At 38.0% G+C, this 14,214-nt stretch overlaps 1 protein-coding gene across 1 annotated transcript in view; it reads left to right on the top strand.

Moving 5' to 3' along the window:
- LOC126356322 (serine/threonine-protein kinase 10) overlaps nucleotides 1-7,437 on the top strand; it is a 171,633-nt gene extending 164,196 nt beyond the window's left edge. Inside the window, exon 24 of the mRNA XM_050007313.1 lies at nucleotides 5,721-7,437. Within this exon, the coding sequence (XP_049863270.1) occupies nucleotides 5,721-5,861 (141 nt within the window). The 3' untranslated portion in view covers nucleotides 5,862-7,437. The remainder of the gene's footprint in view (nucleotides 1-5,720) is intronic.
- The last annotated feature ends 6,777 nt before the right edge of the window (nucleotides 7,438-14,214 follow it).

The raw sequence follows: 14,214 nt of genomic DNA, 5'->3' as shown, positions 1-14,214 counted from the left end.
TTTTGTTGGTTTGCTAAAGAGACTAGGCTTTTATTAATCTTTTGCTCTGAGGCAGTCAATTTATTTGAAACGAAGTGTTTAATTTCACACTGTTGGTTTGTTTCAACTGTGCATTTCAAGTGTACGTTTTCCATATTCTAGCTCATGTGGCATTATGCCATAATAAAGAAGAAAACATGAGATAATACCGTACTGGTACTCAAGAAAATGTGCATCCACTTCTGGTTATACAAATGTGCACTTCAAGCCGAATTATGCATTTTAGTATGGTTCACGAAATTTGTTCTTGAAGTATCCTCTGATGTCTTGTTTCTTTTATGACATAATGCAAGATCTTTTAATGTTCTACACGTACGAGCATGCGCGGGCTTTCTGCGTCATCCGCATAAGTGCATTGATGTCTGTTACCTGATGCTCTGTGGCAACTGCTGAAATGAACCTATTTCTAACAGGTCACGGGAAAACATTGCTAATGATGGTTTGAAAACCGATACTTTCAAAGTAAATTTCCTTTTACACAAGATGAACTGAGTGCGAGAATGTACGATGAATTTATTAAATCACAGAGCATTTGATTCATTTAAAAATCAACTCTTTGAGGACGACCATCTAGAAGAATTTCGAGCCCAGAAGATCAGACATTTACGTTGTTATTAAAAATTTTACTGGCACATTTGTGTGATGCATATTAAAGTGTAACACGTAAAAAGGATCAACATTATATGTGGAAGCTTTGTTTTTCTTGTAGCAACACTATGTATATTAATTTAAACCATTAACTTTTTTTATTTGTGTGTTTGCACTTCTTAAGAATGATCTTGGTATTGGCTGACTGCATCATGTGTACTATGCTATCATCAGCTAGCATGAGCTATGACTGGCTTACAAATCGCATCACAATCTCGACACATTAAAGACCTTTCAAAGACGTGTCCTCCCCCCCTGAGTTTAGTTTTCTAAAGTGCTCGAAAATTCTACATCGGTGTATAAAACTATAAACATTCAAAGGATTGATAAGTTTTACAGTGCCGAGGAAAAGTATACTGTCACTTATCATGGAAAAACAGTATTTTCCCCCCAGGAGAAAGTGTATTTTCAACCAGGAAATCCGGGAATTTTATTTCCTTGTCCATGTATACACCCTGTCCTAATGTAGGAAATGCAGAGAATAACACCAAAGTTCAAATTTTAGCTAAGTAATTATTGTTTAACATCTGAAATGATTCTGATGGTTTATTTAAGTATGAGTTTTGCAGAATAATATTAAATAGAGATATACTGATGAGAAAAATATCACAATACCAAAAAGGAGTTGTGCAACAAAATGAAAGTTGGTTGGCATGTTTTTTACAACTAAAGATGATGTCTGTTCAGATTTCATGCTGGCCACACAAGAGTGACACTAGTAGTGCCACTATAAGGATGTAAATCAGGTTTGCTTTAAATACACTCTGAAATGGTCATGAGTATTAGTTACCTATGAGATTGAATGTAGTGAATTAGTGTTAGTCAATAGCGCCTTTAAAGTGACAAAGATGCCATTATCAACACGGCTCTGAGTTTGAATGTGGTCATGTAATAGAGCGATGAGAAGCTGAATGTTCCTTCTGTGATATTGCAGAAAAAACTTGGTGGGAATTGAGCCACTGTACATGATTGCTAGCAGTGGTGGCCCGAGAATGTATGGTTGTTAAATGACCAGACTTTGGACGGTCACATGGCACTATCGAGATGGAAGACCATTGAAATTGGTGTATGGCTCTATCACATCATAATGCATCTGCAGCAGCAATTCAAGCAGCAGTTGGCTCCAATATGACATAACAAGCTGTTACAAATCTGTTACTTCAAAGACAGCTCTGAGACAGACTCCTTGTAAAGCGCATTTCACTGACGCCAAATCACTGCCGTTTGCGACTTCAGTGGTGTCAGGCAAGTGCTCATTGGAGAGCAGGGTGGAGGTCTGTTGTGTGTTCTGATGAAAGCTAATTATGTCACATTGCCAATGGTGAGCATGTGTTGGCAAGGAAGAAGCATTTGAGAGCCTACAACCTACTTGGCACACTGGACCTACAGCTGTGGTTATGGTCTGGGGTGCAATTTTGTATAGCAGCAGGAATACTCTTGTTATCCCATGTACCCTGACTGCAAAACTGTGCGCCAGTCTGGTATTGCAGCCTGTTGTGCTGCCATTCATGAACAGCATTCCAAGGGGGGTTTTCTGTCAGGTTAACATTCGCCCACATACCATTGTTTTAACCCAACATGCTCTATGGTGTGTCGACATGTTGTTTTGGCCTGCTGAGTCACCAGAGCGGTCTCCAATTGAGCAGATATGGAAACATCAGCAGATGACAACTCCAGTGCCATCCACAAGCAGCGTTAACCATAAGTGTCCTGATAGACAAAGTGCAAAAGGCATGGAACTCCACTCCCACAAAATGGCATCTGGCACCTGTGCAACACAAAACATGCATGTTTGGGTGCTTGCATCAACATTCTGGAAGTTACACAGGCTATTAATGTATCAGCATTTCATATTTGCAATGGCTTATACCGTGCTTACCTTAATCTTGGTTTTGTGATGTTAATCACTTAAATATGTTAGCTAGACAAATAATTCCCAAAATTTCATTACTCTACATTAATTTTTTGGTGTTGCCATTTTTTCTGTCAGTGTGTATATGAAACTATTGATAATGTGTTGGTACTAATTACACTACCTTAGGACCTTTGTTAGTGGTACTATAATATGAACAATATAATGAAAATGATAGATTGCTGCTCACCATAAAGATGGCAGAGGGTTGCAGACAGGCAAAATGAAAAGACTGTTACACACACACACACACACACACACACACACACACACACACACACACACACACCACTTGTTTGTATGAACGTGTGTATGTTTTCGTTTCTGAAGAAGGCTTTGGCCGAAAGCTAAATGTTTAATATCTTTTCATTGTGCCTGTTTGCAACTCGCTGTGTCATCTTTACAGTGAGTAGCAGTCTGCCCTTATTATAATATTGCTGATGTCTCAACTTGGACTTGTCATTGTTTTATGTTATATTAGTGGTTTAAAGTTCATAGTGAACGGTCTCTGACAAGTAATGAAGAAATGTGTAGCTCGTGGATGTGCTATGGACTAAAGCTTGTCACCAAATTCAGAATGATCGTTAGTGCTTTTAGAATCTTCTTGGAACATCAGTTTGTCAAATGGAACTAAAACAAAGAAGCCCTACAATGATGAAGTGTTAGAAATGTGATTTATCAGGGAAGAGCCTTTAGTAAAGGTTCTCTCTCTCTGTTTGTTTTTGCTTAAAAAATCATCTTGGTTTTTGTAAGACAGTACTTAATTCCTGGCCTGCTTAGCAGTAAAGTAATTCCAGGTCACCACCTTCAGCAAAAAACAGTTGCATTGTAGCAACATCAGTGGTTTTCTTTTTTTTTTTTTTTTTTTTTTTCAAATTTAATTGCATATGATAGATGCATTAATTAAAAAATACCATTTCTGGACTGAAACATGTTGGGGTGAAAGTGGATAATGATACACTGTGTTTTTCTCAATGTTGTGAACTTAAAAACCTTTAAAAATTTTGAGATTATAATTATGAAAAAGGAGGTTGGGTGGCAGTGGGTTTGAGCAAGAGGGCAGATACTAAGAATATCAAATCCGAAGGTACGAGTGAGTGGAGCCATTCAACTAGGTTCAAATGGTTCCGAGCACTATGGGACTAAACAGCTGTGGTCATCAGTCCCCTAGAACTTAGAACTACTTAAACCTAACTAACCTAAGGACATTACACACATCCATGCCCGAGGAAGGATTCAAACCTGCGACCGTAGAACCGCGAGACCACCGCGGCAGGCCCATTCAACTAGGTGTGAGTGAATGAGTAACTCCAAGGATTTCAGGAGAGGTGGAAAGTGGAATATTGACAAACAATGAAGTCATTATAATTTAAAACTGCATGGATGCTAGTTTAATATTAAAGTCTGTAGTGAATTTTATGCAGGTTTGTGCACTAATTTCTGACGAAGTTCCATCAATGAATTTGTTTGTAAGACCTGTCTTACTGCCAATTCTTTAGAGAGATGTTTTGTGTTCTTGGTCTATTATCCTTACCACTAAATAAAATACTGCAGTTCTTTGGGGATGAAATGTCACTACCTGTGATGACTAAGGTTTACTTAATAAAACATGAAATAAAGTAGGAAGATGAGTTACTATTTATTAATTGTCAAAGTAAGGAATAGCCTGAACAGGGCTGCCAGATGTGTGGGTGAAAAACATACATATTAAATTTCAAGCATGCTGGATTGTAAGATTCCTGAAGATTGGAAATAGATACAAATAAAAGAAAGCTCTGCACATGACAAGTGGAGGGAAAAACCTCTCCAAACTGCAGTGTAGAGGAGGCAAAAAATGTAAGAGAAGAGTCAGAGGTCAGTGACTGGAAACAGGGTTAATCATTGGTTCCTTTGATAAATAACTGTGTCTGTGATAACTGAGTTTGGAGATCTGTTTGTGACATACGAAGTAACTCATCTTTTTAGAACAGAAAATTTTAATTTTGGTTGTTTTTTTTACCATTCAAGTAATTTTCCTGAAAAACACAACATAATGCAAAGTTTTCCCGACAGAGATCATTGAGACGTGCAGTGTCACCACAACTACCTGTCCATGCCTAACAGGACTAGGACATTTAAGCCAACGCCAGAATTTATTGGGTATTGAAAAGTATAAGCTTCAGTGTTACATTGTACTTATAATTCCATTTAAATAGACTTGCCAGTTGTTCCTGTAATGCCAGTAACTATTAATCCTGTTGTTGGTAATTGAGGTAAAGTGTTTAGTAAATCATTATGTTCCAAAGAGCCTTCATCAGTTATAAAAATCTTGCTCCCTAAATATAAAATAATGTTGATTGGTACATTTTTTAATGAACCATCAACTTTCAGCTCAAAATATTCTTTCATTTTATGTTCTGTCTCCTCTAAAAATTCATCAGACAACATCTTAGTATCAGTATACCCAAAGAACATACTATAATGGCAACACAAGGTCATTGCATTGCCTTTTAGCAGTAATTGCAAATGTTAGTGAAAATTCGGGAAAAAAATAGGACATCTCTATTTTTAGTCTACGGTATGCTGGAGTTCTTTTTGAAAGAAAATTCTTGTGAGCTGCTACAAAAAATAAATAAAATAAAAAGTAACATTTTGAAGAAAAATAATATTTTTACTTCAACCTGTGAGGAAAAAACCACCAACGTATTTAGCCTGAAAAAACGTTATCATTCTGAAAGTTTATAGAAGCAAGTGATATATATTTTATCATGAAAACATAAATGTATGCAGAGATGAAAAAAAAATAAAAGGCCTTACGATGCATGTGACTGTTCCGCTAGTCCTCTTGCACAACAAAAAATGTCATCACTAATGAATTTGCGTTTTGTTGGACCTTGTAGAAACTTCCAGTGAGAAAGTTGTTAAGAAAATATAAAAGTAATTTTAGTAACATTTGAGACAACGTTATTCTATCATTTAAATAGTACACCATTTTTACGGGTTTCCAATTCGCTGAATATTTATTGATACAAGTTATGCTTTATTTGAGACTATACAGGCTTTATAAATGGGACAGATACCTTCAATCCTATTTATGCTGAAAATATTAGCCATGTTCACAGTGTGTGTTGATTGCTTTCAGCGACTGGAGGAACAATTTGCACAGCAGCTTGAAGAACAGTGCCAGCTGTATGGACCTGTCATTTCTCTGCCAAATGATCTTCCAGATCTTTCAAATATTGGTTCAACACGAAGCAGTCTTTCATCTGTTTCAGAAGGCTGATATGTAAATTGAACTGCAGTGAAAGTGAAGACAAGTTTCCATGTCCGTGTATGTATACTTTGGAAATTAGTGGAACTAATAACTTTCTAAATGGGTAAGCAATAGTCCATGCTAATCTTCATGTTGATACAGAAAAAGGCTTTCACCTTTCCTCAGAAGTCTTATTTCTAGCACAAACTTACCACAGGGAGACAGCAAAATGAAAGAGTTTTGCTGCATGGTGTCTTGTGTACAAAAATGTGAAGCCAATTCAAACCACTTACTTTGTACATAGTGTGTGTGTGTGTGTGTGTGTGTGTGTGTGTGTGTGTGTGTGTGTGTTTCCACACTTGTTTGCTTGAACACTGGTATATGTGAACGCATTTACAAGAAATCTATGTAGAAATTGTATTGATTACACAGCCTAACAGGTGAAAAGACGTGTTTAATTTCATTCTGTTAGCTTTGAAATCAAATTGTTAACCTCATTGTGGACACTGAAAGTGCATTGCAACTGAAGAGTTCTTAATTAGTGTAGGCATTAATATGTGAATAGCAAAGAGCTGGTTTTTCTCAACGCAGATGTGATTGCACTTAAATCATGAAGTACTTTATACACTTCATTGACAGTCCTCAAAAAGCCAGTTGTGTAGTTTATAAAGTGAACAGCTTTTTTATTATTAAAAGAAGATATACTGAAATGCTGTTGTACAGGTATTTATATTGTGTGCTAATACATGTGTAATGTATTCCTGATTGAAACTGTTGTATATGTTTTTTGTTACAAAGATCTATATTTACTTCATTGTTATAACTTGTATCTCACTTGTCTAATGTGTGTATATGAATATTGAAGAGACTGTTGCAAAGTGAAATTGTAAATATAGATTATTGCATGCATATGCATTATTTGTAAATAAAAGAAAAGACATGGAAATATTTTATAGTTTTAAATTAATTTTTAAGGAAGTGGAGTTGGTTTGAACTGAAAGGAAATGTGTTAATACAGCTGGAAAAGTATTCCTTAAGACATTGCTCAGAACTGGAATAGTTAAATTGGAATGCTTAATAGTTCTGTATCTTATTATTATTGAGATGAACTATTTTTGCACTGTACGTTAAAACTAATATGTAAGTACAAGGTCAGTATTGTTAGTGTGCAATTTGATTCTGTTGACTGAAAGCTACAGTGGAATGTATGAAACGGTTTGGCATTGTAAGTAATCATACTTTTTTTCCATTCATTATTTACAAGAAAGCAGGAACTTGGATATAGCATAATGTAGTCTCCCTTCCCATCTTTTCTCTCAAGTAACATCACTATTCTGTTGATAACAAGTAACTTCAGAATTTCGTTTATGAAGAAAGTTTATTCAACATGTTGTATTGCAAATGAGATACATCCAGTTTTAGTTATAATTTTTTGGCATTAAAAAGCTTTAATGGCATATTTTGTGTTGAAAAGGAATATTTTACTCTCACCTCTGCGCAATAAGCTAGGTGTACAAATTATGCCAATAACAAATTATTTGTTATTGTGTTACATGCAGAGAACACATTGTGTAACACAGTACATAAATAAAATATTCTACTGGAATGTTTTTTATTCTCTTAAACCTATTGAAAAATTTTCCCTGATAATATCTTGACATACTCAGGAACTATTTTGCCGAAAATAAATTACTTCCTTTCTTGGGGAAAATTAAAAATTTCTTTTGCCTATTTTGTTTGTAGATAAATTGCAAGATATTACTCAACATTTTTGTGACTGTAACTAGGCGCAGGGTTTAATGCACTGATTTGTGTTCAGGAGGAATAAGGTGTCTATGGTCAATGATCACAAGCTGCTAGTTTTCCTTGTTGCAGAGCATTATGGGCTACAATCAGAACAGCAGTGCCGAACATGTTGAACAATGGTTCACATTTTACATTGGGTGAATTCCATTCGTTTGTCAGAGGGTCTGACCACTGCTCCTTTTATCCTGTATCAAACTATAAAGTGGAAGGTCTGGCCTAAAATTTCAGGGCTCAAATTAACGAAATTGTGATGAGGAAGCCCTGACATGCTTTCTCACCTCTTACGGAGCAGCTCCTGCACACACCTATTGCCCAACCAGGATACACATTTACCCCACCCATCTTTATCTACTACACCTGGAAAGCCCACAGTTCTCACAACCTCTCTCATACTAATGTACAGGTACACTATAGTTTCAGTCATAACAATGGCAGTTTAATTTAGGCTTGTACTGCGCACCTACATCACCCATTCTCCAAAGCCAAGGAGCATTTGGAAGGTGAGTGCTCTGCTGCGATTAAATGTGAGTTATACTTAGTGAAGTTTTATTCCTATTGTAGTGAGTTATCATTCCTGATTATAGTGGTAAGTGACAAATTTAATAGAAGTGGAAAACATAATTTGCAGAATACACACTTTCTTAAAGCGAAAAGCAAGCTTATGGACGTATCGCTACTGTCACTTGGAACCGATGACAATGCAAAGCCTGTCCATGTCTCAACCTGCACAGACCACTGTAGTTCGTGAATCAGGCTATAGTCTACACTTGCGTATACAGTCATACATTGGGGTTGAAAGTAGGGGGCCATCAAGTATCAGAGTAACTGCCGGACAAGGTCACCTCCTGCTGTGACCACTCAACAATATTATATACTCGACAGTGCCTCATCAGAGCCCAAGTAACCATCCAAGACTACCATTTTTGTCAGTTGTACCTCCCACTTGGCCCAGGTGCAAACTAACTACCACCTGCCAGATTTACATGTGTTACATGCTAACATTCCTTTGCATCTGATCTCTCCCCCTCCCCCAGTGAGGCATGGATATGTGACCTCTGCCTGCCCCAATAAGCCTACTAGGCTTTAACCACAAACCGTGGACAATGGGGGAGGGGGCTTCTACACATCAAACCACTGCCCCTATATCCACCAAAAGAAGAAATGTCATCCAGTTCAAGGGAATAAGGATATAATATCCCCCCATTCCAGCAGCATGGAGGCCAACGAGAAGAGTGGTGGTGACATTATTTGTATGGCATATAATTTCACTTTAAACTGCCACAACTCCTAGTATAATGTCAAACATGTCACATGGGGATTGCCATGGCGCTCTACAGGAAACAAAGCCTCAGCCCTGCAAGTGGATCAGCAGTTCATACCGTATTACTGAAGCTCCTATACACCAATTCTTGAATAAAACTGTTCCCTCACTTTTTGAACAAGTCCTTTGATTGGATATCTATGTGTTTGTGTTACTGTTTAAGATGATTTTGGCTTTATTCATTGGTACTGATTTGAGAGCACATTAATTGCAGTCATAACATTCACTCACTACTGTGTTTATGGCCACTGATACATAGTTTCAGTCTTGGATTTTGTCAGTCATTTGCATAGTTTCTGTCTGGCTGTGTCACAGAAAAACCTCCCCATTCTCAAAATTACAGGTAGATTGGTGTCATATTTTACTTTGTTGCTGCCTTCTGTGAAATTTGAGCACGTCTGACAACAGAGTTAAGGCAGTAAGCGATGGGACAACCAACCACAGAAGAGGATAACATTAGCATTGAATTGAATGGAAGGGTTATAAATGACAAGTCACAAGTAGCAATGTGTTTAATAAAAATTTCTTACACATAGTAAAAAGCATAGGGACCAACAATTTTAGAGAAAGATCACAGCAATATGTTGAAGAAGTAACTCTCATAAAATTACATCATGTGAATGTACTGGCTACTTCTACATCTGAAATTAAGTGAGTCATACATTCTCACAAGAATACAAGCTTTTTGGTTCTGATGGTGTTTCCAGTAGAGTATTGAAGATTTGTTCCCATATAATAAGTCTGGTATTGTCCAAAATATGTAATGCATCACTAACTCAAGGCATTTTTCCAGAGAGACTAAAATATGCCATTGTTAAACCCCTCTTTAAGAAAGGTGATAAGAGAGACGTCTGTGACTACTGACCTATTTCACTGCTGACATCAGTTTCCAAAATTTTTAAGAAGGTGATGTGTTCTATAATAGTATCTCACCTTGGCAACAATAATATCCTAAGCAAATCACAGTTTGGGTTTCAGAAGGGTTGCTCTACCGAGAATGCCATTTACATGTTCATACACCAGATATTATGAGCATTAAATAACAAAATAGAGCTGGTAGGCATTTTCTGTGACCTATCCAAGGCATTTGATTGTATGAATCACAGTATACTCCTAGATAAATTGAAGTTTTATGGGATTGATGGTAGAGCCAAGCAGTGGATCATGTCATATGTAACCAAAAGAATGCAGAAAGCTGTACTTGGTAGTAATTCAATCAACAGAATACAGGGACATAATTCTGACTGGGGAGAAATCATGTATGGGGTCCCCTAAGGCTCAAACTTAGGTCCACTACTGTTTTTCATATATGTAAATGATCTACCATCTAATGTGCTACAAGCAGAATTAGTTCTTTTTGCATATGCCATCTGTATTGTAATCACTGCCGGTATACATACAGAAATGGTGAAGAGAGTTCTCAAAAGTATCGTTGACTGGTTTTCTGCAAATGGTCTCGTCATGAATTTCATAAAGACACATCATATTCAGTTCTGCACCAGTGATAAGTGTAACACATATTGATCAAATAATACAGAGAGTGGAAACTTCAAAATTCTTAGGTGTCCATATTGATGAGAATTTAAATTGGAAAAACACATTTTGAAACTTCTAAAGCAACTCTCTTCATCAGCTACGGAGCTAGTTGGCATATAAACTTGTACTACTGTGGTAGGCATGGGCTTCGTATCTATCTTGGCCACAATAATGTGTTCACTATGCTGTTTGTAGTAGCTTACCCGCATTCCTACTTTTGTATTCATTGATTTTGTATTTATAACCCTGTATTCACCTGACCAATTTTCTAACCTATCTGCCCGATTAAGGGATCTGACATTCCACGCTCCGACCCGTAGAACACCAGTTTTCTTTCTCCTGATAGCAACGTCCTCCTGAGTAGTCCCCACCCGGAGATCCAAATGGGGGACTATTTTACCTCCGGAATATTTTACCCAAGAGGATGCCATCATCATTTAACCATACAGTAAAGCTGCATGCCCTCGGGAAAAATTACGACTGTAGTTTCCCCTTGCTTTCCGCCGTTCGCAGTACCACCACAGCAAGCCCATTTAGGTTAGTGTTACAAGGCCACATCAGTCAATCATCCTGCAACTACTGAAAAGGATGCTGCCCCTCTTCAGGAACCACACGTTTGTCTGGCCTCTCAACAGACACCCCTCCATTGTGGTTGCACCTACGGTGTGGCTATCTGTATCGCTGAGGCACACAAGCAAGGTCCATGGTTCATGGGGCGAAGGGGGGGGAGGGGGGGGCAGTTGCAGTATATTCTGTAAATAGATGTCTATGCAAAATACGCTCACTTACTGCTTTGTCTTCACCAAGATTTGCAATGATTCTAAGTGCAAATGTGGCTAAACTAAGTTGTTTTAGAAGTCCCAAAACAAGCATTTTCCAGTTTAAATTCTCATCTGTATGGACACCTAAGAATTTCAAGTTTCACTCTATTTATTATTTGCTCACCATGTGTTATACTTATCAATGGTGTAGTACCCCTAGATATATAGAACTGAATGTGTTGTGTCTTTTTAAAACTCAAGGTGGGACCATTAACAGAAAACCGTTCAACGATACTTTCAAGAACATTGTTTACCATTTCTGGTATTTCTGTATGTATGTGTAAACTGACTACAATACCAGTATTGTCTGCAAAAAGAACTATATCTGCTTGTTGCATCCCGTTCTTTTTTAAGTCACTGTCAGCACTCTGCACTGGCTGCCACTCCACAAGACCATGACTCAGAATTTTCACCACTGCTACCTTCCTGCTTAATGTGTGTGCATTCCCATGCTTCTTCACTGGCTTATGAACTACGTCATATTCAAATTCACTAAATTTCAGGGCCCATTATGTCAGCCTGCGAGACGGGTCCTTCGGTCTCAATAATCAGTTAAGCAGCAAGGTTGGTCAATAACTAAAAATTTTTTCTGTAAAGATAACATACAAAATATGTGACACCAAAGGTGAGACTCAACATCTCTTCCACTGTTGTTGAATAGTTATTCTATGTCACATGCATCTGTCTTGTGTATGCTATAGGATGCTCTTCACTGTTAATCTCCTGGCTTGAAACATCCCAAAGCATTATTAGGTGTGGCACATGAAAGGACACACTCCTTCTGAAACTCTGGATGTCAGAAATCTCTTTAATCCTTCGGGTGCAGCCTAACAATCCTTTGTTCATATGATTTGACACATTTCCTTAGCAGCTATGTGAGTAGTCATGCTATGTCAGTAAACTGTTCCATGAATTTTCTCTAGTAATTTTAGATCCTCGTAAAAAGATTACAGTTCCTTAATTGTCTTGGGTACTGGGAATTCCTGTACAGCTTGTACTAGCCTCAGGTGTGTCCTTACTCCATCTTACTAATTACATGGCCTATGAATTCAACCTCTTCTAATACAAATTGGCACTTCTCTGTGCTCAACATCAGACCTGCAGCTCTCAATCTCTTAATCACTTCCATCAGGCGTCAATGGAGCTCAATGTCCTTATAGAATAAGATGATGTAATCTATCTAAACTGGACCCTGACACAGTTTCAGTCTCTCAACACACTTTCTAATAACCTCTGAAACTTTTCAGGTTTGTTTTTCAGTCCAGAGAGCATTCTCTTGAACTGATAGAGTTCCCACGGTTTCAAAAATGCTGTCTTTGGCCGATTATAGGGAACAACCTCCAATTGATGGTAACTATTCCTTAAATCCATGGCTGAAAAGTACCAACATCGTCCCAAATTATCAATAGTCTTGCTGTTCAGGTGACGATAATCACAGCAGAACCTGTATTGTCTAGAATGATCCATAGGCTTTTTTGGTGCAACCACAATTCCTGCACCCCTTGGACTACTACTTTTCTATTATCCTATCAGCAAACTAATGGTCTTATTAAATCTACCATAATCAGTTGCAAACACCTAGGAATATGATATGATTTCCTACACACTGGTATTTTATTCCCTGTTGGTATTCACTGTGAGTCATGGGCATTGCTGGCAAAAGACCCAAAATGAAACAAATAAATCCTTAAATTTGAACAACAATTCATCCAATCTCTCTCTCTCTCTCTCTCTCTCTCTCTCTCTCTCTCTCTCTCCCCTCCCTCCCTCCCTTTCCATTTTATGCTCCACTTTCCTATGTAATGCAGTCTTAATGATGGCTGCTTGTGGTTCACACTCCCTGTGCACCACTCATCTTCATCCGGCATGTCCAAACTCACTGTCAGCATTCCCTTCCTTAACTTCCCTTCCTCAGTGCCGAAATCGTCTATATTTTTCTGACACCTCTTCTAACATTTCTCTCTTCTACCCATACAACACTTCCCTTTTTTTCCAAAAAATAAAAGAAAAATCCTTGCTGTATCCAGTGTATTGTTCTCTTCCAGAGGTTCTGCAACACATAACTTACCTTCAGGCAGCTCTGGCTCCACATTCACTAAAGCCAACTTCCCTTTGCCAACTGGCACACAGTCATGCAAATCAAGCCTTATTGCTATTGTATGGAGTTCAACTGGTTTGTCCAATGTGCTAGACACTTCTTGCAAGAGTTCTTCCCCTAGCTGGAATGTCACTCCACTAAGTTCTGTTGTACATTGCCAAAGATCAGTTTTAGCACAATGTTCAAATGGCTCTAATCATTATGGGACTTCACATCAGCACAATGTTGTTCAAAATGTTTAACCACAGGGTCATGCCATAGCCCTTGCTTACATACGGTACTACCTCTACACACCACTTAAATGGAACAGCCCCTCTATGCAAAGTTACATATATCAACCCCAAAGACCTTACCTCATTATTCCCGACCTTATGTAACCTATAGCACGGCAGGTTCCATTGCTAAGTCTTTACTGGTGACTGACCCATGTGCTCCTGTTTCCAGCAAAACCCTATACTCTTTACTTCTTACAACACATACAGGGTGTCCCACTAAAACCTCCCTGATTTCAAGGACCCAGGAGAGAAAAGCCACAGTAGATACGACAATGAAAAATGAACCACATTGTAGAGCATCTCAATGAATTTATATTCACGCGTCAGAATTGCCAATTATCGTTGCCAGAGTGCAGCATGGTCGCATGACGTGAAAATGGTGACTCGACAGCAGCTTGAGCAAGCAATATTGTGGTTTGCAGAAACAAAATTGCCAATTACTGTGCAAAGAAATTATTGTCGTGTGTGTGAACGTGATACACCTGATGTGAAAACAATCTCACCTGAGAATAAACATCTTACAAGG

Source organism: Schistocerca gregaria, chromosome 1 (genome assembly GCF_023897955.1).
Source record: "Schistocerca gregaria isolate iqSchGreg1 chromosome 1, iqSchGreg1.2, whole genome shotgun sequence".
Taxonomy (NCBI): domain Eukaryota; kingdom Metazoa; phylum Arthropoda; class Insecta; order Orthoptera; family Acrididae; genus Schistocerca; species Schistocerca gregaria.
The sequence above is the reverse complement of the archived record's forward strand: the minus strand, read 5'-3'. Positions and strand labels throughout refer to the sequence as shown.